Genomic DNA, 26,108 nt, shown 5'->3' with positions numbered 1-26,108 from the left:
CACAAAGATGCCGGAATGCTCTGATGGTGTCTGATGGAAATTTATTGCTCTGTAAATAAAGCTACTAGAGATTAGAACGGACTGTCTCTGGACCTGATTTATCCCTATTCTCACACGAAAGCAGGACCGTTGCCGCTACTCTGCTATCTTGCCAGGTCATTTTTCCCAGCAGAGTTCTCACAGGGAAGAGTGACTGGACGGCAATTTATCTTCACTCGAAGATGTACAACATTGAACCACTGAAATTAACCATTTCTAAATGAAAAGGCTGAGAGTTTTGCTATTAAGATTCCATTTGCTTTAAATATACATTAATACATGACAGGGGTGTATGGAGTGTTAGGGAGGGGTAGTAACTCTAGCGGGGAACAAGTCGTGCTCCTTCTGGGGTAGTTTATCTACCTCTGATCCCCACCCTGCACTCAGTTCTCACCTGTGGCTCCTAGACGTTATCAGCATGCAACAGCAGCCACATTCCACAAAACAGATTCAACTGACTGCCTAAATTAGGTGAGGGCAGCCAATGGCCTCAAATCTTCAGTAAGTTGGGGGATTTCTCTGCATGCAAAGACAGGATATAGCAAATGAGAACAAAAGTGGGCCCAATGCTTAAAAAAGTGGCTACTGCAGGTGCTGTAGAGGGAAATGAGGGGTAGATGGGTCTCATAAACCTAAGAAGGGAGCCCACCTAGGAGAAGAAAACTTTGAACCTAAACCTCCATTGCTTTACAGCATTACTCATTTGTGAAAAAGGCTTTGGGTATAGAACCTGAGGAAAAATCTGTACGCATTGCCTTAGGAAAATCTTTGGCAGACAAAAAAGTTAAGAACCAAACTCTACACTTATCCAGAGCAGGGACCCAGAAAGTGATACCAGCAAGCAAGTCCATGTATTCTCAGACCCAACAGAACCACAAATTCCACTGTCATTTATATCTTTCTTTGGGTTAGCTGCTCTTTGTTGTTCAGATCAGGCCTCAACACAATAATGTAGCATTTAGGGGTGAAAATGCAAGCCAGTAACCCAGCACCAGAAGCAAAGATGGAGAAGATCTCCACAGCCACCATGTATTTTCCTCTGGTGCTCAGGTAGGTTGGAATGAAGGAGAGCCAAACACTGCAGAAGACCAGCATGCTGAAGGTGATGAACTTGGCTTCATTGAAAGTGTCAGGCAACTTCCTGGCTAGGAAGGCCACAGTGAAGCTGATAGTGGCCAGGAAGCCCATGTAGCCCAAAACACAATAGAACATGGAGACTGACCCTTCATTACAAAGAAATATGATTTCTTCAGTCATTGAGTGCATGTCCACATCTGGGAATGGGGGAGAGGTTGCCAGCCAGAGGACACAGATTCCTACTTGAACAATGGAGCAGGAAAAGACAATGGAATAAGCCAGTTCTTTGCCTACCCATTTCCTCATATTGGATCCTGGTTTGGTAGCCATGAATGCCAAAACCACCAGTATGGTTTTGGCTAAGATGCTGGAGAGGGCCACAGAGAAGACAATGCCAAAAGCAGTTTGTCGGAGAAGGCAAGTCACCATATTAGGTTTTCCGAGAAACAGCAAAGAAGAGAGGAAACACAAGAGGAGGGAGATAAGGAGACCATAGGTGAGGCTTCGGTTGTTGGCTTTGACTATGGTTGTGTTGCGATGCTTAATGAAGACGGCGAGCACCAAAACTGTGATCAGAGAGAATAGAAGTGCAGAGGAAGTTGAAACAATGGCCAAGGTTTCATCAAAGGCTAGGAAGTTTGGAATCTTAGGAATGCATAGATCCTGGCCGCTGTTTGGATACTGATCTGCTGGGCAACTGACACATGTTTCCATGTCTGAAAATACACAAACAAAGCATGACAATTTGAAGTAACCAAAAGTATTCTTAAGAATTTCACATGACTAGTCCATTTAGCATAGGGTTTTCTACGTCAGAATGTATACGAGCTTCAAGACCAAATGCTTTTGTACTAGGTGTATCAAAAATAAAACTTTTGTATCAATTCTGGAATTTTCTACATGGTTAATGTCTTTTTTTTCTTTATTGTCTTCCTGCTTTTTCTTAGAGCCACATAAACAGTACAACAAAATGAGAAATAAATTACACCTGAAATCTTTGGATCTCAGAAAAGCGAGTTTGATAAGATTTTCACCCTATTGTCAAACAGCCTGATTCTTAGAGGAGAAAACCCCACTTCTATTCCACCCTAATTTTGTAGAAGTTGCAAGTAAAATATATTAGCTTCCACTTAAAAAAGAAATCTTCAAGATGTTTTAAAGATTAAAATATATTGATGTTATCTATAAATGAGATGAACACATCTGTTAATTTAAGCCTTCTCTCCTGCACCAGTTTAATGTCAACAAAATTGCCAGGAGCCCAGAGGTTCTTCACTATCTTAAGATGTCATCTCTAACCTTTCTCATTTGAAATCATTCCTTCTGGACATGGATCACAATCATAGCAGCAAAACTTCTCCCCCTCCTTCTTTTTCTTCCCGTAACCAGGATGGCAGTTGGCATTACATAGAGAAAGTGGTGGCACCTATCCAAAGAGATAGGAAAAGTTCAATATTAAGATATTGTTTTGGGGAATTTTTCAAATATCCAATTTCAGGTGATTAAACAGGAGTTCACATGGTGTTCCTTTTGTGGTGGCTCAAGGAATTTAAGGTAACCCATTATAGTAGCTCTGCTCCTACCTGCAGGGTCACTACAAGCATATTATCCCATGAATTTTGGGTTGTGGTGTCCTGTTAGGCCCCATTCTGCCTCCTATGGTATTTATCATCTATATGAAACTCTTAGGAATAATAATATGATGATGATGATGATTATTATTATTCTTATTCTTATAGGAATAATAAGATCTAGCACATGGCATCATCTGTATGCTGATGATATGCAGTTCTACCTTTCCATTTCATTAGAATGAAAGGAGGTACTGAAGTTATTTGACAGGTGTCTGGAGTGAGTCATGGATGGGATGGGGGCTGAATCCTTATCACAGAGAAGTGCTTTGGGTTTGTGGTTCCTATACCTGCCTTGTTCTGTGAGGGGTTGCATTCCCTTTGAAGCAAGATATCTGGGAGCACTCCCTGATTCTTACTCATCACTAGAGTCTGAAGTATTTTTTGGTGCTAGGTAGGAGTCCTCCACCCACCTTAGACCTATTCACCAGTTACAACCACTCCTAGGTGTATATATCCTGAACTTTCTTCATACAAAATCAAGAAAAGTATGATGTTCATTCTCAACCCAAATACTGATACAGCCAGCTTAGTATTTAATCTAATGCCACTAACTGGAGAACTGCTTCATGGATTTCATAAACAAGAATGGTGGGTGATGCTGGACTCTCTGATAGCCATTGCTCCTTCTTAGTGGGAGATGTCTTCTGTGCATGTTGCTCATTTTGGTATTGTGGCTCATTTGTTTTTGTACTGATAGACCTTACAGCAATTCTTAAAGGACAATATTTTCTCCTGGATGGCTTATTGACATGCAGTAAACAAAAAGGGAATGTCAGTATCCCATGTAATGTAATACTATGTACAAAGAAAAGTGCCATTAGCAAAATTGAAGGCCAACAAGCACAGCTTCGGAGGCTGAAGGTGCAAACATACAGGAAAAGTCACTCTTTCAAAAAGAGAATCTCTCCATCATTAAAGCACTATCCATTTAGATATGAAAACTATATATGAAAAATAAGCTATATTAAATAATAAATTTCAGAATTATTAATGTATGAAATGCTTTCTTACATCCCATTCTGTGGTAAACCAGGGACTGTGCCATTTTTTTCCATACCTGAGTGAAGTCTCTGTGCCATTTGATTTGGTCCTCCTTAATGGTGAGCTCTCTGCCCGGAGGGGCCTGGGGATCCAGCCTTCCCACTTTGACTCGGATGTATGATCTATTTGGGAAAGTGACCAAGTTGGTAATATCAAGGCCAGCTGCTAACTCTCCATATTCATTTAATGTAATTTCATCCCCAGCACTGTTGTTGAATGAGATTCTCTGCAGGAATGAGTGGAGCTAAGAGGAAGAGCATAAAAAGGTCTATAAAACATTCAAACAGCCTGGTTAAGATTGTTGAATAGCTTTCCTAGACGGAATGAATTCCTTTTCCTCTAGAAGTTGAACACTTCAGTCCACAATGGAGAGGAGGAGGGAGAAAAGCAGGGTCTAGAGACAATGCTCACACAGTTGCTAGCCTCTTCTGGGGACCTACTAGTGAGTATAGGTTTGGCTTCAGGGTAACAGAAACCCCTGGCAGTGGGTAGACAGGGAAAGATGGGGTCTTCCAGGACATGCCCAAGAAGTGGCGGCCACTCAAATGCAGAAGCCAGTGCCTGGCGTGGGGGTTCTGGTTGTGCTCCCTCAGAATGATGTAAACTGGGGCATGGGCCCCCGGCCTCCATCCTTGCACCACTGGTTAACTGGACAGGTAAGAGAGACAGAGGGAATTGTGGAGGGATGTGGATAGAAAATGGAGGGGTTTGTAGCATGGAGAAGGTGGTTGGCACAGCTACAGTTACGTGTAGGTTTTGGAAGTCTGTTGCTTATGAAAAGCTGTGTCATCTAAAGTCTGTTTAGTATCATTATAGGAAATATTCTAATTCCCATTTTTTATACAATTACTAAAGATTTATTTTTTAATTTCTTAAATTTTATTCTTTTATTTCTTTACTGATAAGTAAATGCCTACTTATAAAATGTACCAATCCAGTGAATGCTTTGTAACAGAGAAGAATACCTGCCAAGGATCTGCATAGTGAGGAGAGAGTTTTCCCTTAGCACCTCTTCTGTTACGGATGGCTCCAACCAAGTGCATGCTATTTAAGGCATGTGCCAAAGCATAGACAGCATTATAAATACTGTAGCTGTGGCCAGTCATGCTCATTTCAAAAAATGGTGCAGGGAGGCTCTCCAGCATCTCCTCTCCAGTACACGTGGTTGGTGAGAGAGTGGAATTTGAAAGTGAACAACTGAATGCATCTTCCCAGAAATCTTGGATAAAACCATCTGTTTCTGTCCAATGAGGACGTATACTCCGAAGAAAGTCTTGAAAGTTGTGAATCTCCTTGGAGTGAATTGCAAAGGAGATAGCACCATGGAACATTCGTATATTAACAATCAATTTTTGAAGGCTATATAATATGAAATCAATTTGGGTAGTTGTAATCCATACTTTTCCTTCACGTGACTTCTTTTGAGGAAATAGTAGCTGAGAAAACTCCGTTGTGCTTAAAGCCAGTGACAACCATATAATAAATCTACTTTCTCCATACACAAGAACTGACTTGCTTTTGCTGTTTCTGAAAGTTGGCAACAAAATCTTTATGTCCACCATTTCTAGTAAGTTACTGTTATAATGTATATTTGGTTTAACTCTTTCTGTGAATGCTGAACAGATTCCATTCTTGAAGAGCATTGGCTCAATGTTCTGCAAGAAACGTTCTCCAGCTTCATTAGCTGGAGTCATGACCCCAACCCATTTCCATCTGAAATGCAGAAGTAACTGGATAATTCCCTGAAACTGAAGGTCTTCGTTGGGGACCATGCGGTAAAAGGAAGGGAACTTGGTTCCATAATTTATGGCTGGTTCAAATGAACCGTATGAAATCTGGAGAAAGCAAAAGCCAGACATTTCCAAGTGGAAAAAAGAACTCATGATATTCCAAAAACATTGTATATAAACACACGTGCGCGCGCGCGCACACACACACACACACACACACTCAATATATATCCCAAATGTACCAAATTCCATAGAAAAACAGATATAATTTTGCTTTTGGTTTCTGTAGATATTTATTGTTATTATTATGGCATCATCACAGCTTTATACTTGTACGCATTGATTGTCTCCAAGTAGAGAGAAGCATTGATCATTGCTCATGTTAATATATTAAGTGGATGACTCAACAAAAGTCCAAAGTGGAGGTGGATCATGTCCTTTTGCTATGTAACCTTTATAGCGTTTGAAGAGAGAGGTTGATTCTCTATCTACTAGGAACTCTCTCAGGAAGATTTCCTGGGAAATCCTGAAGAGCTCCATAAGATTATGTATGCTATTGTTCTCTGAGCACAATAAACCACATTATTAAAAAAATCAGTAAAATGCAAAATAATGTACCAGGCACTAGTTAAAACAATGAAATCCAACAATGAAGTAGCACAATGCTGACACCACTATGTATATAACTCTCTGAAATCGCAGGTGACAAATGCCAGAACAATAGCAAGAAAACAGTGTTTTCCATTAGCATACTTTGGGAAAGGACTATCTTGCTTTTTAAGGGAAGGAACATTTTTTAGTTAAAGAGTCCTGAGTTTTCATACCTTTGAAGCCATTGTCAATGTCATATATTGAGTAGCTCACAGTCAGCCAGTGCAGTGCATTCAGGATTGTTGTACATGAACCCATCTAGGTGCATCTTTGCAGCAATCTTCTATTACATGTATTAAACACAAATTGCCCTTCTCACACACATTGTTGGATATGCATATTATGGACCTTTTACTTTGTCTATTTCCCCACTCCATATTTATGAATCAGTAGATTCCTAATGCAAGGAAAGCATGAAATCTGTTTTTAAAAACCCATATTCTACCTGAGGAATCTTGAAAAGACCTAAGACGTTTGCCATGCACCAGGAGGTATCAGAGCTAAGTCCCCCAATGACTCCTATGACATTTTTCTGTATGCCACACCTGTAGTTGGGAACAAAGTGACGTGATTTAAAGATCAGGTCCAGAGTGTTTCGGTAGGTCATCTTTGAATCATAATAGCTATCATAGATGTGGAAGCTGAGAGAGACATTGGGCAACATCCTGGGATTCTCGTTGATCTCATCAACAGCAAAGACCAAGGCCAGGATTTGCTGGTACAACTTTGTCACCACCCTGCAGATGAAGTTCGAGTGGGAAAATTAATCATAATCTAGATATGAGAGACTCACCTGCCTGCCATTAATAAAGAAAGGACAAAGTCAGCAAAGTTTATTTACTTATTGGGCAGTCTCATAATACTGTGTCATTAAAAATGTTGTTGTACATTTCTTCGATATCTTCAGCATCCCATGTTTGTTTTCACCAGCTTGAAAATTTGGGTATCATCAACAAAGTTGAGTACAACACATTTGGCTATATGTTTCTCATAGGTTTTTAGGCCATCTCTTTTCTCTTTCTCCTACTCTCTTTTCTGTCTGTCTTTACAGATAAGTTTTTTTATTTTTGTTTTTTTTAAAAAGCTTAATGTTCTTGACACTATGCACACAGCCTAAGTGCACAGAGATTTCTGATAAAATCTCCTCACTGATTAAGAAAAAAATAAAGTTCTAACGCTATATTTATTATTTTATTTTCAGTCACATTCAGCATATAAGGAACAGATAAAATAATGCTAATTACTGGTTACTTACAGCGGGGCATCAATGAAGTTCTCGGAAGGGTGTTTCTTGAAGGATAATTCGGGGTCTATGTAATAGATATGAGATGCCATTGCACCAATGACCAGGTCACCTGGCTCATACCACTCGTGTGGAACATGAACAGGATTATTAGTTGCGCATTGAGCACTTTGTCCTTGGGACACTATATTGGGGAGCAGGAGAAGCAGCAGAAGCATTATCCTGATGTCAAATACCCTTGTGTGCATGGACTCCCTTGCTTGTCTCTATGGTATTATTCCTCTCTTCCACCTGATCTTAGCAAGACAAATTGGGTGGCAGCTGATTCTGTCAACTTGGAACTGTAAGGGACATGTATCCACCTTATTGTCACAAACAGAATGCCTTGGATGGCAAACAAGATAAAGTGATTTGATATGAAAAAGGGAAACTGATAACTGATAAGTAAGCCTAGCAGTCTATGGAGCACTGAGGAGCTTATGATCAGTTCAGGGTTACTTGTTGATTCTTATTTCCCACTGTGGCATTTGGACGTTCAGTCAGGTGGATTGATCATTGTAATTTGAGTAATGATAGGGGAGAGAATCACTTGTGCAGTGTTTTTGGATTCTATGGCGCATCAGCAGTAGGGGAACTGCCAAAATATTACTATTATTTTCTTTTAAATATTTTTTTTCTTGATTTACCAATATTGTTCCAATAGCAGCTTCATTATAACGATACCAATTTTATCCAATTAATGCATTTATGGATGCCCATTATTCAAATGTCAAATTATATAATTTAATTGGCCCCCTTGAACGCTAGATTTGATAGCTTCATTCTTTCACATTATTTCTGCATTTCACTATGTTACTAATTTCCATTCCATGCATATATAATAATCCCTTATATAACAGCTACAGTCTTGTGATTTCTATTTGTGTTGGTATATTGGGGAATTTATAAAGTTTCAAGTGAGGAACTCTAAGTGTAATCCTTATACTTTCCTGCGTGTGACAATTCCCCCCCCCCCACGATGTTTTCCCATCCATATATGGTGCTGTATCCTTCATTCCTACAGCTGTTGATGGTTCCCATCATGGCCTGGGAGAAGCGGTTATCCCACAGTTTCTAAAAGTCACTGCATCACTTTATCCTCTGATTTGGCTTCCAGAAAAAAGGAGTGTTCACCATTTTTTCCAGCATAGGAAGAATGGTTAAATCCAGACTGCAAATAGTTAATCCAAAAACTTCAAATCCTGCAGCTGGTAGACAGGAAGCTGGATCTGCCAATGTAATTATATTTGTCACATCAAAAAATCATAGGCAATGAATGAACCTACAAGGTCTACTAGTTCAGTCCTTGCTATGGGAGGATATCTAGAGTTGAGCTGGCCCCATCCTTTCCTCGCTTCCTCACTTGTAGTTCTATAATTCATTTAATGTGTCAACATGAATACAAGTTATTAGTTTTTCAGTTGTTGTATAAGGGATTATTATTTTGACCAGAATGTAATAGAAATTAAGATGATTCTGGAATGCAGAGATAAATAAATTCATCAAACCATCACTTCTGGCATGGTGGTGGTGGGGGACACCTAAATTATATGATTCGGTATTTGATTGATTAGTATTAGTATCATAATTTGGTATAGTTTTAATGAGGGTATTTTTGGATGGTAATTGATAATTAATAAAAAGTATTATAAAAGAAAATAACATAAATAGGCTTTAGAATCACATTTAGAAACAACACACCTGTATTCTCTGAAGCCATTGGGCTTACTTGAGATATTCAACCCTTCCATCTAGTTAGAAATGTAATTCAGAAAACTAAAAGGCTTCTCCTATTAGTGTTAGTAATATCAATAATAATAATAATAATAATAATAATAATAATAATAATAATAATAATTTATTATTTATACCCCACCCATCTGGCTGGGTTTCCCCAGCCACTCTGGGCGGCTTCCAAAAGAATATTAAAATACTATGATACATCAAACATTAAAAGCTTCCCTAAACAGGGCTGTCTTCAGATGTCTTCTAAAAGTCTGGTAGTTGTTGTTCTCTCTGACATCTGGTGGGAGGGCATTCCACAGGGAGGGCGCCACTACTGAGAAGGCCCTCTGTCTGGTTCCCTGTAACTTGGCTTCTCGCAGTGAGGGAACCGCCAGAAGGCCCTTGGTGCTGGACCTCAGTGTCCGGGTAGAACGATGGAGGTGGAGACGCTCCTTCAGGTATACTGGACCGAGGCCGTTTAGGGCTTTAAAGGTCAGCACCAACACTTTGAATTGTGCTCGGAAACGTACTGGGAGCCAATGTAGGTCTTTCAAGACCGGTGTTATGGTCTCGGTGGCCGCTCCCAGTCACCAGTCTGGCTGCTGCATTCTGGATTAGTTGTAGTTTCCGGGTCACCTTCAAAGGTAGCCCCACGTAGAGCGCATTGCAGTAGTCCAAGCGGGAGATAACCAGAGCATGCACCACTCTGGCGAGGCAGTCCGCGGGCAGATAGGGTCTCAGCCTACGTACCAGATGGAGCTGGTACACAGCTGCCCTGGACACGGATTTAACCTGTGCCTCCATGGACAGCTGTGAGTCCAAAATGACTCCCAGGCTGCGCACCTGGTCCTTCAGGGGCACGGTTATCCCATTCAGGACCAGGGAATCCCCCACACCTGCCCGCCTCCTGTCCCCCAGAAACAGTACTTCTGTCTTGTCAGGATTCAATCCCAATCTGTTTGCCGCCATCCATCCTCCACCCGCCTCCAGACACTCACACACGACTGTCACCGCCTTCACTGGTTCTGATTTGAAAGAAAGGTAGAGCTGGGTATCATCTGCATACTGATGAACACCCAGCCCAAACCCCCTGATGATCTCTCCCAGCGGCTGCATGTAGATGTTGAAAAGCATGGGGGAGAGGACAGAACCCTGAGGCACCCCACAAGTGAGAGCCCAGGGGTCTGAACACTCATCCCCCACCACCACTTTCTGAACACGGCCCAGGAGGAAGGAGCGGAACCACTGTATGACAGTGCCCCCAGCTCCCAGCCCCTCAAGACGGTCCAGAAGGATGTTATGGGTCGATGGTATCAAACGCCGCTGAGAGATCCAGCAGAACTAGGAAACAGCTCTCACCTTTGTCCCTAGCCCGCCGGAGATCATCAACCAGTGCGACCAAGGCAGTTTCCGTCCCGTGATGAGGCCTGAACCCCGATTGGAAGGGATCCAAGTGGTCCGCTTCTTCCATGCGTGCCTGGAGTTGTTCAGCAACCACTCGCTCAATTACCTTGCCCAAGAATGGAAGATTTGAGACTGGGCAATAGTTGGCCATCGTGGCCGCATCTAAAGATGGTTTTTTAAGAAGCGGTTTAATAACCGCCTCTTTCAGCGGGTCTGGGAAGGCTCCCTCACGGAGGGAAGCATTCACCACCCCACGAAGCCCATCGCCCAGCCCTTCCCGGCTAGCTTTTATAAGCCAGGATGGGCAAGGATCAAGGAGACAGGTGGTTGGTTTCACTCGTCCAAGCAGCCTGTCCACATCCTCGGAGGAAACAGATTGGAATTGATCCCACGCAATTTGACTAGACAGGACTCTAGCACTCTCCCGCCCTGGCCCTGCTCCCACAGTGGCGTCTACCTCTTCCCGAATCTGAGCGACTTTATCTGCAAAAAACTTTGCAAAATCATTGCAGGAGATCATGTGGCCCGTACTGGGCCCCGATGTAACAGGTGGTTCCGCTAAATTGCGGACCACCTGAAAAAGTCTCCTGCTGCTGTTTTCTGCAGATGCAATAGAGGCGGCGAAGAAAGCCTTCTTCGCCGTCGCTACTGCCACTTGGTAGGCTTGACACTGAGCTCTAACCTGTGTCCGGTCAGCTTCAGAATGGGTCATCCGCCACCGGCGCTCTAGCCGTCTCAACGATTGTTTCATTGCACTCAGATCCGTGGAAAACCACGGGGCTGTCCGGGCTCCATGCAATCGGAGAGGGCGCTTCGGAGCCAAACAGTCAATAGCCCTGGTTAACTCCACATTCCAGCGGGCCACCAGGGAATCAGCTGAAGGGCCATCAACATGGGATAAAGCATCCCCTACCGCTCTCTGGAAACCATTTGGATCCATTAAGTGGCGGGGGCGGACCATCCGAATTGGTCCCACCTCCCTGCAGAGGGGATGGGTCGCAGAGAAGTCCAGTTGCACCAGGAAGTGGTCTGACCATGGCACTTCTTTCGTTTCGCTTTTACTTAGTGTCAGAACACCAACATCCATGGAGGTAAACACCAGGTCCAAGGCATGTCCGCGGCTATGGGTTGGGCCAGACTTATTCAGGGACAGCCCCATGGAGGCCATGCTTTCCACAAAGTCCCGAGCGGCCCCTTGTAAGGTCGTGTCGGCATGGATATTAAAATCCCCTAGGACAACCAAACTAGGTGTCTCCAGGAGAACATCCGCCACGACCTGAAGCAGCTCGGGCAGGGAATCCTTGGTGCAGCGGGGAGGTCAGTACACCAAAAGGAATCCTGTACTGCCCCTATTGCCCAACTTCCAGAACATGCACTCAGAGAACTGGGTCTTCCCAATAGGACGCCTGGTGCAAACTAATGACTTCCTAAAAATCACTGCAACCCCCCCTCCCTGCCCACAAGGCCTGGGTTGCTGTGCGTAAGAGAAACCTGGTGGACAAGCAGCGGCAAGAACAGGCCCATCTGCTTCACCCAACCAAGTCTCTGTTACACAAGCCAGGTCAAATCCTCCATCCATGATCAAGTCATGGATGGCAGTGGTCTTATGAATCATTGACCTGGCATTGCACAGCAGCACCTTCAGGCTATGTGGGTATCCCTTGCTGATTCTAGTATCCGTCTGGACAGGACCAGACCCGGAGGCAGGGATAGTCCTCAGACAACGACTAAATCTGCCTCCTCTGTAATGACATGGTCTGGTCTTAGTGTAACTCCTCCTCCTACCCGTGATCACTGAGATCGCTTGTCCCAGCGCATCCCCCTCTGTGGAACATATCCCAGCCATTTTGTTGGCTGGGACCCACTGCCCGGCAGCCCTTCCCCTTCCCCTTAAGAACAAAATAAGACCTTAAAACAATAAAAAACCCAGAAAACAAAAAAACAATACAAATGAAAAACTATAAAAATTACAAATCCATTAAAATCAAACAAATTCCCAACTAAACATCCATCCCACCCCCATCCCCGTCCCCGCATATACAGAAAATAAAAGGAAAAGGAAAAGGAACATTTTAAAACATTTTAAAAAGAACTCTGCGCCCCTCCGGATCCCCCTGGGCCGCAGCAGCAGTGATAGCAACCGTCCCTGTGAGGCCTGTCAGGCCCTGCCCTGGGCCAGGTGGTGAGTGGCAGGAAGGAGCAGGGCCCTCAGACACTCACACAGGAGAATCCAATGTGTTTTCCTCCAGATATTGTTGCATATCTCTGCTCCTTTTCTTAAAAATTATTTAAAAATCAAGGGAAATGGCTGTTTTAAACTTCTCCTTCTTCTATTCCTCAGCTGCCTTGTGGGTGAGAGATAAAGAATGTAGAGCCCTCAACAATTTCACAATGTATTTTGTTTCTGGTACCCTCTGTTGTCTTCAACATGAATTTGCAGATTAATGTAATAGAAAAGAGACTTTTTATTAACAATCAGACATCCATAGATTTACAAAATCCATCAAATGAATTTAACCATTTCTAAATGAAAAGGCTGACAGTTTTGCTATTAAGATTCCATTTGCTGTAAAGGTACAGTAATACATATCGGGGTGTATATAGTGTTAGGGAAGGGTAGTAACTCTAGTGGGGAACAAGTCATGCCTCTTCTGGGGTAGTTTGCCTTCCTCTGATCCCCACGCTGCACTCACCTCTCACCTGTGGCTCCTAGAAGCTGTCAGCATTCAACAGCAGCCACACCCCACCCCAGAAAATGCAACTGGCTGCCTGAACCAGGTGAGGGCAGCCAATGGCCCTCGAATCCTCAGTGAGTTGGGGAATTTCTCTGCATACAAAGACAGGATCAGACTGAGTGAGTGGATGAGAGCAATAGCAGGTCCAATGCTCAAAAAGGTGGCTATTCCAGGTGCTGTAGAGGGAAATGATGGGCAGATGGGTCTCATAAACCTAGGAAGGGAGCCCACCTAGCAGAAGGAAACTTTGAACCTAAATCTCCACTGCATTACAACATTACTCATTTGTGAAAAAGGCTTTGGGAGTAGAACCTGAGGAAAAATCTGTACCCATTGCCTTTCAGACATTTTGGCAAACAAAAAAGTTGAGAAGCAAACTCTACACATATCCAAAATAAGGACCTGGAAAGTGATACCAGCTAGCAAGTCCATGTATTTTGGGACCCAACAGAGCCACAAATTCCACTGTCATTTATACCTTTCTCTGTGTTAGCTGCTCTCTGTTGTTCAGGTCAGGCCTCACCACAATTATGTAGCATTTAGGGGTGAAAATGCAAGCCAGTAACCCAGCACCGGAAGCAAAGACGGAGAAGATCTCCACAGCCACCATGTATTTTCCTCTGGTGCTCAGGTAGGTTGGAATGAAGGAGAGCCAAACACTGCAGAAGACCAGCATGCTGAAGGTGATGAACTTGGCTTCGTTGAAAGTGTCAGGCAACTTCCTAGCTAGGAAGGCCACAGTCAAGCTGATAGTGGCCAGGAAGCCCATGTAGCCCAAAACACAATAGAACATGGAAACTGACCCTTCATTACAAAGAAATATGATTTCTTCAGTCATTGAGTGCATGTCCACATCTGGGAATGGGGGAGAGGTTGCCAGCCAGAGGACACAGATTCCTACTTGAACAATAGAGCAGGAAAAAACAATGGAATAAGCCAGTTCTTTGCCTACCCATTTCCTCATATTGGATCCTGGTTTGGTAGCCATGAATGCCAAAACCACCAGTATGGTTTTGGCTAAGATGCTGGAGAGGGCCACAGAGAAGACAATGCCAAAAGCAGTTTGTCGGAGAAGGCAAGTCACCATATTTGGTTTTCCAAGAAACAACAAAGAAGAGAGGAAACACAAGAGGAGGGAGATAAGGAGACCATAGGTGAGGCTTCGGTTGTTGGCTTTGACTATGGCTGTATCGTGATGCTTAATGAAGATGCCAAGCACCAGAATTGTGATGAGAGAGAATAAAAGTGCAAAAAAAGTTGAAACAATGGCCAAGTTTTCATCAAAGGCTAGGAAGTTTGGAATCTTAGGAATGCATAGATCCTGGCCGCTGTTTGGATACTGATCTGCTGGGCAACTGACACATGTTTCTATGTCTGAAAACAAACGGTGCATGACAATTTGAAGCAATCAAAACTATTCTTAAGAATTTCCTAATCAGTAATCCATCTAGCATAGTGATTTCTACCTAAAAAGGTTTAAGAACTTCAAGTCCAAATTCTTTTAACCTAGTGGCATCAAAAATAAACCTCATGAATCCAGTCTGGAATTTTCTACATGGAGGATATCTTCTCTTACAGCCCCCCTCCTTCGTCTTAGAACCACACAAACTGTACAGCAAATTAAGAAATTACAGCTGAAATCTTAGGAACCTAGAAAGGCAGGTTTAATGAGACTTTCACCCTCTTGTCAAACAACCTAATTCTTAGAGGGGAAAACACCACTTGTATTCCACCCTAAGTTTGTAGAGGTTGGAGGTATAATATATAATAAAAAAAATATTCAAGATGTTTTAAAGATAAAAATATATTGATGTTATCTATAAACTATTAGAACAGGACTGCCATTAATTTAAGCCTCCTATCCTCAACAAAATTGCCAAGAGCCCAGAGCTTTCATAATATCTGAAGATGTCATCTCCCACCTATCTCATCTGAGATCATTCCGTCTGGACATGGATCACAATCATAGCAGCAAAACTTCTTTCCCTCCTTCTTTTTCTTCCCATAACCAGGAAGACAGTGGGCATTACATATAGAGAGGGGTGGCACCTATCCAAAGAGACAGGAAGAGTTTAATATTGTTTTGGGGAATTATCCAGTATCAGGTGCTTTAACAGTTGCTGTTCTAAGTATCATACTAACTTAAGAAGATTTCAGTATTCATACCTGGACCATCCAACCTTACAGCTGTGTTAGAATTCTGTGTGATTTGACCCCTGGCTTGGCCTTTTGATGGAGTCACCACCTAACGGCATTTGCTTCAAGGAGTCCACATGCTGTTCCTTTGTGGTGGCACAAGCAATTAAAGGTAAGCCATTATAGTGGTTATGCTCCTACCTGCAGGGTCAGTACAAGAAACTAGCACTAGGAAATCATTGAATGACCTTTGGATTGTGGTGCCCTGTTAGACCCCATTCTGTCTCCTATAGTATTCATAATCTATAGGAAATCCTTTGGAACAACATCCTAGGATCTAGCACATGGTGTCATCTGTATGCTGATGATGTGAAGTTCTACCTTTCCATTCCATTTGAATGAGAGGAGGTGGTGAAGGTGCTGGTTTGGTGTCTGGAGGCAGTGATGGAAGGGATGGGGAGAGAGAAATGCTTTGGGTGGGTGGCGCCTATGCCACACCTGTTCTGGGAGGGGTTGCATTCCCTTTCAAGCAAGAGGTCTGGGAGCACTCCCACCTTAGACCTACTCACCTGCTACAACTGGTCCTAGATGCATGCACTCTGAACTTAGCTTCATACAAACTAAAATTTCATGATGTTCATTCTCAACCCAAGTAGTGATACAGCTAGCATAGTCTTCAATCTAGTGCCACTAACTGGAGAATAGTTTCATGGATTTCATAAACAGGAATGGTAGATGATGCTGGACTCTCTGATAGCCATTGTTCCTTCTTAGTGGGAGATGTCTTCTGCACAGGTTCCTCAATTTGGTATTGTGGCTCATTTGTTTATGTACTGATAGACCTTACAGCATTTCTTAAAGGACAATATTTCTCCTGGATGGCTTATTAGATAAAGATAAAGGGACCCCTGACCATTAGGTCCAGTCGTGGCCGACTCCGGGGTTGCGGCACTCATCTCGCTTTATTGGCCAAGGGAGCCGGTGTACAGCTTCCAGGTCATGTGGCCAGCATGACTAAGCCACTTCTGGTGAACCAGAGCAGTGCACAGAAACGCTGTTTACCTTCCCGCCAGAGCGGTACCTATTTATCTACTTGCAGTTTGACGTGCTTTCGAACTTCTAGGTTGGCAGGAGCTGGGACTTAGCAACGGGAGCTTACCCCGTTGCGGGGATTCGAACTGCCAACTTTCTGATCGGCAAGTCCTAGGCTCTGTGATTTAACCCACAGTGCTACCCGCGTCCCTGGCTTATTAGCATGGAATAAATAAAAAGGGAATGTCAGTATCCCATGTAATGTAATATTATGTACAAATAAAAGTGCCATTAGCAAAACTGAAGCCAACATGCACGGCCTCAGAGGCTGAAGGTGGAAACATACAGAAAAGTCACTCTTTCAAATAGAATATCTCTCAATTAAAACACTATGAAGCACTTATTTTAAGCCATATTTAATAGTGAATTTCAAAATCAATAATGTATGAATTGCTTTTGTTACAATGCATTTTGTGGATAACCACAAATTTTGGCATTTCACAGATTGCGCCGTTATTCCCATACCTGAGTGAAGTCTCTGTGCCATTTCATTCTGTCCTCATTAATGGTGAGCTCTTTGCCCGGAGGGGCCTGAGGATCCAACCTTCCCACTTTGACTCTGATGTATGATCTATTTGGGAAAGTGACCAAGTTGGTAATATCAAAGCCAGCCGCTAACTCTCCATATTCATTTAATGTGATTTCATCCCCAGCACTGTTGTTGAATGAGATTCTCTGCAGGAATGAGTGGAGCTAAGAGGAAGAGAATTAAAAGGTCTATAAAGCATTCCAATAGTCTAATTAAGATTGTTGAATAGCTTTCCAAGATGGAATTAATTCCTTTTCCTCTAGGAAGTAAACACTTCAGTTCACAATGTAGAGCATCCATATTTCAGTTGCACATTCAGGAGGAGGTGGAAATCATGAATCTGTGTCAATTCAGCATTTGACAGACTTCCATAAAGATATTATGAAGGAGAGTTGAGCCCCTAGACCTGCTTGCTTGGGACCTGACTTTGTCATGATCCGTGACAGGGACAGAATTTGAGAAGTCATGTAAGAGAAGCAATGGGAACTCATGTTCTCAAAGATAGGAATGCAAGATGAGAACATCTGACTGAACCTTTCCTTACTTTATAGAGCAGAGCTGAGCATAGTGTCATGGGCTTGCTGGATGCAGAGGAGTGGCAGGAAGCAGCAGCTGGGGAACCCCCAAGGGACACCCCAAGGAAAGGAGGCTCAGAACCAGGGATTGATGGTGGGATGACAAGGAGTGGTCAGTGACAGAAGAGGGAGCAGACTGGGAGGAGGGGTTTTTGGAAACAGAAGAGACAACAGGGTTATGTGAGCAGGAAGAGGTTGTGACAGAGAGCAATCCAGTCTCTGAGGCAGAAGAGGAGGCTGGAGAGAAGGGGACAAAGGGGCAGAGAACAGATGGTTGCCAGGCCAGGCTCCAGGCCCCATAGAAAACTGGTGGCAGGCATGTATGCAAGGAAGGACTGGGTACTTGGGGAGGAGGACTGCCAGGATGTCCCTGGGTGGTGACTTCTCCCAGTGAGCTGCTCTTCTGCCCTCCTCCCCCATTCTACACCACTGGGTAATTGGAGAAGGTCATAGAGACAGAGAGATTTGTGGAGGGATTTGGAGAGGTAACAGAGATTTTCAGAGTGTGGAGGAAGAGGTGGTTAGCAGAGCCTCAGACTGCAGAATAGCTCCGAAACACAAGGCATTATCATTGCCATCATCAGCTGCTGAGAAACCAAAAAGTGTAAGGCAGTTTCCACACTGGAAAAGAAGTTGGAGGTGCTGGACTTCTTGAAGGATAGGACGTCTGTGAGTGCTGAGGCATGGAAATTTGGCCGCAACGAATCCAGTATCCAAGTCATCAATGTTCATGAGAGGGAGAAACATGGGACTGTGGCAGCACTGACTGCAAATTTGACCAGCCAGGGGGACAAGGCTTTGGTGAAGCAGAGATGGCACTGAACTTGTGGGTGGAAGATATGAACTGGACATTGGTTTCTGTGGATAGCAGCATCGTAAACCAAAATCCTCCGGTCCTCTAAGACCACTCCCAATCATTCACAGATGAGGACCAGCTTGCCAATGGAATTTAAAGCCAGCCCAGGTTTGCTTAACAGCTTTAAGATTTGCTTAAACCTGAAGAATGTCTGAATGACAGGGCAGGCTGCATATGCAGAAAAAGAGGCTTCCAAAATGAACCCTGCACAACAAGCCGAACACAACATCTGACTGTCAGTCAGACCCTCTGGTGCTTTTATCATATGAAGAATCATTCGGTGAGGGAGAAGAAGAGGAAGAGGAGGAAGAGGAAGAGGAAAAGCCACATTTGTCCCTCACCGGTAAGTGAAGCAGTTTTTTTTAAATAGCTTTAAATTGGTTTTCTAGGAGTTATTCTGGCTTTACATGAGTCTGCTTATATGTGTGATGGCCAGGAATGTGAGTTAACTGTCATAGTTGTTACCTGGTTAGATATGAAAGCTTGAGTCATGTAAAGTCAGTTCAGTATCACTATGGGAAATATTCTAATTCCCATCTTTGATACAATAAAATTACATAAGGTTTATCTTTAATTTCTTAACTTCTATTCTTTTATTTCTTTACTGATAATTAAATGCCAACTCACATAATGGATCAATGCAGCGAATGTTTTGTAAGAGAGAACATTACCTGCCAAGGTTCTACATACTGAGGAGAGAGTTTTCCCTTAGCATCTCTCCTTTTGCGGATGACTGCAGCCAAGTGCATTCTATTTAAGGCATGTGCCAAAGCATAGACAGCATTATAGATACTGTAGCTGTGGCCAGTCATGCTCATTTCAAAAAATGGTGCAGGGAGACTCTCCAGCATCTCCTCTCCAGTACACGTGGTTGGTGAGAGAGTGGCATTTGAAAGTGAACAACTGAATGCATCTTCCCAGAAATCTTGGATAAAACCATCTGCGTCTGTCCAGTAAGGATGTACATTCTGAAGAAAGTCTTGAAATTTGTGAATCTCCTTGGAGTGAATCGCAAAGGAGATAGCACCATGGAACATTCGTATATTAATAGTAAATTTTTGAAGGCTATATAATATGAAATCAAGTTGCGCTGTTGTAATCCATACTTTTCCTTCATGTGACTTCTTATAAGGAAGTAGTAACCGAGTTATCTCCATTGTCTTTATAGCACTTGCTAACCATATAATAATACCTTCTCCATATAAAAGAACTGCATTGGCTTTGCTGGTTGTGAAAGGTGTAAATGAAAACCATGCATTCAGCGTTCCTACTATGTTACCGTTATAATGCACATTGGGTTTAGGTTTTTCTGTGAATGCTGAACAGAGTCCATTACTGAACAGCATTGGTTCTATTGTCTGTAAGAAACGTTCTCCAGCTTCATTGCCTGGAGTGATCAGCCCGACCCATTTCCATCCAAAATGCAGAAGTAACTGGATTATTCCCTTGTACTGATGATCTTCATTGGGGACCATGCGGTAAAAGGAAGGGAACTCGGTTCCATCATTTATGGCTGGTTCAAATGAGCCAAATGAAATCTGGAAAAGGAAAAAGCCAAACATTTCCAAGTGTAATAAAAAACTAATGGTATTCCAACTACTTTGAATATAAATATAAATCCTATATATCCCAAATATATGAAGCTTAGGGACAGCACCAACCTCAATTTACATAGAAAAACATAGACAATCTTGCTCTATGCTTTCTGTGGATATTATTATTACTATTATTACTATTATTGTTATATCAGTTTCATACTTGTGCACATTGATTTTTTTCACGTAGAGGGAAGAAAGTATCATTGCTTATTTTAATATATTAATAAAGGAATGATTGAGGTGGAGATAGAGCAATAGAAACTGTTCCTTTGCTCTGTAACCTTTACAGTGGTTGTAGAGATTGGCTGATTCTCCATCTGCTAAAAACTCTCCTGGGAAGATCTCCATAAGATTATATATGCTATTATTCTCTGACCACAAGAAACCACACTATTTAAAATATCAGTAAAATACAGAATCATAGACTGGTTGCAAAGATTGAAACAACTAAAATGAAAACTAACTATACAGCAGAACAACATAATATTGCCACTTCCATATAACTTTCCAGAATGTCAAATGTCTGAACAATAACAAGAAAACCGTGTTTTTAATTAACTTCTGAAAGTGAGCAATGCTAAATAAAACCATACTTCTCCAGGAAAGGAATTTCATAAGTTTGAAGGGAAGGAAAATTCTTAGTTACTGCATCCTGAGTTATTTATGCATTTGTAAGGTAGTGTCAACAGCATAAATTGATACGGGTAGCTCAGATACATGCAGTGCAGTCCTTTCTGGACTGATTCAATACGAACCATTGAGGTGCCTCATTTATGAACCTAGCACCTGACAGCAATCTTCTATTACATCTATTAGACACAAATTGCCCACATTGTTGGATATGCATATTAAGCCCCGACCCCAATTATATCCACATTTTGCAGTCCCCTTTTACTATTTCCATTTTACCATATTTATGAATCAATAGGTTCCTGCTGCATGGAAACGAGAAGAGTGAATTATGGAATGAAATACCCATTTTTCAAAATCCATATTCTACCTGTGGAATCTTGAAAAGACCTAAGACGTTTGCCATGCACCCGGAGGTATCAGAGTCAAATCCCCCAATGGCTCCTATGACATTTTTCTGGATGCCACACCTGTAGTTGGGAACAAAGTGATGTGATTTAAAGAGCAGGTCCAGAATTGTTCGGTAGGCCATCTTTGAATCATAATAACTATCATAGATGTGGAAGCCGAGAGAGACATTGGGCAACATCCTGGGATTCTTGTTGATCTCATCAACAGCAAAGACCAAAGCAAGGATGTGCTGGTAGAACTTTGTCATCACCCTGCAAATGAAATGAGTTAATGTTTAATGGGAAAATTAAACAGTGCATATTATCTAGATATAGGAGAAATTCACCCACCTGCTTATAAAGGGCACAGCCAGCAAAATTTATTTATTTATTTAGACAACCTTTATATAATACTGTGCCAATAAAAATATATTAAAGTGTTTTCTACAGCTGCTGCAAACTTCATTGACGTCTGCATCAAACTATCTACTAGGACCACAACATCTTATTGATGATTTCTTACAACCAGTTGAGACCCCATGACCGTAGAAGTGAAGTTAATTTTTTTGCTCATCACTTTGCACTTGCTTACAGTCAATTGCATTTCCCATTTTCCTGCCCATGCATTCAGTTTATCATTTTGTTGCTGTTTGCAACCCATGTTTGTTTTCTCCACCCTGGACATTTTGGTATCATCAGCAAAGTTCAGTACCTCACTGCTTGCCCATTTGTTCTTCATATGTTTTTATGCCATCCCTTTTCTCTTGCTCTTACTCTCTTTTCTCTCTGCCTTTATAGACTTAGACAAAAAAGCTTAATGTTCATTGCCATTAAGCTTTTGTGCATAGCCAATGTGCATGGATATTTCTAATAAAATTGTGTGTGTGTGTGTGTGTAGAAAATCATTCCATTCTTTTTCTTAAAAAAATTCTAAAGCTTTTTTCTCCAAACCAATCAAAAGTTTTGTTCCAGTTAGCCATGACATATAAAGAATAAATAAAATAATATTAAGTACCATATAAGTACCACTTACTTACAGTGGGGTATCAATGAAGACCTGGGAAGGGTGTTCATTGAAAGAAACTCTGGGTAATATGTAATACGTATAAGATACCGTTGCACCAATGACAAGGTCACCAGGTTCATACCACTCATTTGGAACATGAACAGGATTATTTGTGGTGCATTTGACACTTTGTACTTGGGACCCCATGTTGGTGAGAAGCAGAAGTAGAAGCAACATCCTGATGGCAAATGTCCTTCTCTGCATAGACACTCCTGTTTCTCTTTACAATATTATTGCTGTCCTCCACTTGATTTGAACAAGAGAGATTGGGTGGTCGTTGACTGTTAATTTGGTATTTTAAGGGACATGTATCCACCTATTGTTAACTTAAACACTGTCACAATAGAATGCCTTGGATGCCAAATAAGATGCAGTAATTTGATATGAAAGAGGGAAACTGAAAACTGAGAGGTAACAAAGTCCAGCCTCTCTCTCCTCCTTTACCATAGCTGTCTATGAAAAACTGGGGAACTAATAATCATTTCAGTCTTGCATGTTGCGTGTTTTCCACTCTGACATCTCAAGCTTCAGCTTGTGGAATTGATTATAGTAATTCTAATAATTACAGGGGAGAGAATCACTTTTGCAGTGCTTTTGGAGTCTATGGCGCATCAGCAGTAGGGGAACTGCCAAAGTAATAATATTTGTGATGTTTCAGAATAATAGGTTAGGACTGTACTAGAAGGTCATCCAGTTCATACCCTGTCAATGCAGAATACCCACAAGCATTTGCTATTTTTTAAAATCCATTGATAAGCAGGAAACAACACTCTTCATAAAATTTCTCTATCAAGTATTTTTTAGAGTTTCTGAGTGTCAGAAGTACATTGAAGGAAACTAGGGAAGATACCATTAGCAGTTTGGGAGGAAAGCTGATAACCAACTACAGCGAGAAGTAATCCTTGAGCATATATGCCAACAATTTTGAATAATTGTAATACTTACAATTGGCAGATAGTGATGTGGAAGTACCCATTTGTTTTTACTTTCTTTGTTTTCCCTCCTTTTTATCTTTTTGCATTGTTTTGTTTGTTCTTTATGTTTCCTTCTTTCTCTCTCCTTGTTTTATTTTTGTATCGTTATCATTCAGATTTGGAAACATTTATAAGAAGCTTTGGAAGTAAGAAAACAACTCACTCTGAAACTTACTTACAGGTGGTACCTAACACCACGGAAACTACGCCCAGGAACCTCACCAAAATGCTGGAGAGGATACACCTCCACAGGCACATACCTCCACATGTGATGGGAATGTCCTAAAATCCAACTCTTCTGGACCTCGATCATACAAGAAACATGCAAAATAACTAAGCAATATTAGAAGTCACTCCAGAACTGGCCCTACTAAACATCTTCCAAGACAATAATGCCCACTCACAACACAAAGAGCTTATAACCCACCTACTCTCAGTAGCCAGAAGCATCATAGCCTGACACTGGAAAGACTTCTCAGGAGTAAGCGTAGATCAATGGTATCAAATAGTATGGGGAACAGCCTTACGGGAAAACCAACCAATAAACTGAAACTGACAAGGGGACAAACAGAAGATGATGCCTTCACTCTTGTATGGTTAACCTTGATCATATAGCCCAACAAGGCAACAACAAGAACCTGCCAACAGCATATGAATCAGTCTGGCTAACCTGATCCAAACACACACACCACTCACACATGAAAATAAATTTCACTATATCCAGTCAAAGACAACCAGCCACACCCTTAGCCACCCCCAACCTCTTTCACCACCAACGGAATACAAGCGAATAGTAAAGAGAACCCACACAAGTGATGCTGACACAAAACCCCACACATACACTAAGTAGAATTGCCACCCGACCCCACTCCACTCACCACCCCCCCCCATTTTCTTCCTAATGCAGTCCTAACATCTCAACAAATGAAACTGATCTGTAGAAAATGTAACTTGAAAAAAGAGACATTGCACATAGTTTATTAAACCAAGAAATTTTAATAAAAATATATCTTTCTTTTTTAAAAAAATGCTTGGGAGGTGGGGAAGGAAGCATGAGGGTCCCTGGATGAAAGGCATGGCAGAAAGTGTCTCCCAGGGGGAGAGACTGGGAGAAGAAGTAGGGTCTCAGGGGGGAGATGGGAAGGTCTACTTCTCTGTGTGTGAATAAATGAGTAGATATATATGATATAAATATGATAAAGGGCCCATCTTCTCTCTCTTTCTCTCCTTATTTTTTGGGTTTTCTTCTTCTTTTTATTCACCTTGTTCTGTAGACTAGGTTGATTTTTATTGCATTCCATGTTGAAATTTTTCAATAGGATAGAATTGAATTTATTATGGTCCCAGACCAGAGTCACATACCGTATTAAACAAATCAGAAACACAATAAAATTAAGTTTAAATTAACAATCAATATAACGATAAACAATACAGTTATGACAGCAGTTAAAATATAGTTTAAGTCTTAATCTCTACAATATTATCTATAATTTGCTTCTAAGGTCTTAGTTTTTATAATACACAGCTTGTTCCCTAGGTTTTATGGCAACCGCGCAAAATTTGGCCATCTTTAATGCGATCTCTGGATTCTTGTCCTCTATCAGAGATTTTAAACATTGAGGTTGGGGCCCACTTGGAATTTTCTGTATAACAGGGGTGATAAAAACTGAGCATATATCCCTGTAAAAACAGCATCGTAGCAGGGCATAAGAGATGGTTTTCACCTCTAATGCGCCGCAGGGGCAAACTCGTTATAAAAATTATACATATAAGAACTTCCAGATTGGCAAAGCCAAGTGTATGCACTTGTTTGAGTGGTAGTGCACTAAGGCATATGGAAAATAAGAACAGTTTGAACAAGTAAACCTAAAACAGAATGAAAATAGTAAAACACCTCCTGCTAAATAGCATCAGGATGTGTTCACTACTGAGGACAAAGCTTTAAAATGAAGCAATTTCAAATCCAAATAGACCAAGGTCAGCAAGAACTTCCAGCCCTCACAAACTTCATCTTCCTCTGTTCTTGGAGTCTCCTATTCTTACTTCATTTTGTTCTTCATTAGCCTTCCAAGACAAACACAAAAATCTCTGAAAAACCCTGGTGACAGCTTTATTTGCATACATTGTTTCTCTCCACTTCTTAGCCAATCGTCTTAGCACAGTAGAACTCTGTTTAGATTCCCATTACCCAAAATCGGAAGTTTCTTTTTTGAAATTTTGTCCTTCCTGTGCAGCTGCTAAAGAGTTTCAAGGGAAAAGTGGTCATTATTCCAAAAGCAAAATCAATGAGAGAGGGTGCCATGCTATTGTATCCACATGTGAATACAGCAGATTTCCATGAGCAAACAAGGAAAGGATCATAGTTTAGTAACATATTCTTTTTATTGAATGAACCCAGTTCACACAGTTGGCAGTCACTTACTAGATCACTATTCTTTGTCAGTCTTTGGTTCTCATTACATGTGAAACCAGATATCCATACAGGTAGCTATTGTGCAAGATGGGGTTCACAAAAGGTCAGGGAGCTGGCATGGATATGGAGTGAAGTTGGAAACAGGGGTGAAAAGCAATCCAGGGCCCCCCCAAACAGTCCAGGCCACACTTGATGAAGCCAGGGACCTCTGGCATGATCTGAGATCCATTCCGAAGCAGTTCAAGAGCTGGCCTAATGTCTAATTAGTGTCAAAAACTCTAATTAAATATATGGCTGGAAGCAGAGTGGTAGGATATGAAGTTGAAACTTCTCCAAACTCAGGATTGGGGAAGGGGTCCAATTCCACAGGGTTCTCTTTTGCAAACAACTTATTTGTGGAGAAACTGCATGTAGTTGAGCACCCTGCAGGATCTCTGCCCCGAGGCAACTGTTGAGTGAAGGCAAGGAATCTGTGGGGTGGGGCATCAGGTAGGAAGGAGAATCAGGCACTCAATCTCCTACATTATACTGG

General features: G+C 41.9%; 1 protein-coding gene across 1 annotated transcript; it reads right to left on the bottom strand.

Annotated features, from left to right (window-relative positions):
* Positions 1-930: 930 nt before the first annotated feature.
* LOC309517408 (vomeronasal type-2 receptor 26-like) lies at positions 931-22,336 on the bottom strand (the record flags this gene model as incomplete). The annotated part of the gene is made up of 9 exons (XM_082196645.1): positions 931-1,832; positions 2,416-2,542; positions 3,808-4,035; positions 6,618-6,909; positions 7,428-7,540; positions 17,012-17,239; positions 19,778-20,044; positions 21,105-21,396; positions 22,161-22,336. The coding sequence occupies 9 exons, from the start codon at positions 22,334-22,336 to the stop codon at positions 931-933; spliced, it is 2,625 nt and encodes an 874-aa protein (XP_082052771.1).
* Positions 22,337-26,108: the final 3,772 nt, after the last annotated feature.

Source organism: Podarcis vaucheri (genome assembly GCF_965113315.1).
Source record: "Podarcis vaucheri genome assembly, chromosome: 13".
NCBI lineage: Eukaryota > Metazoa > Chordata > Lepidosauria > Squamata > Lacertidae > Podarcis > Podarcis vaucheri.
This window is presented reverse-complemented; position numbering and strand designations above follow the sequence as displayed.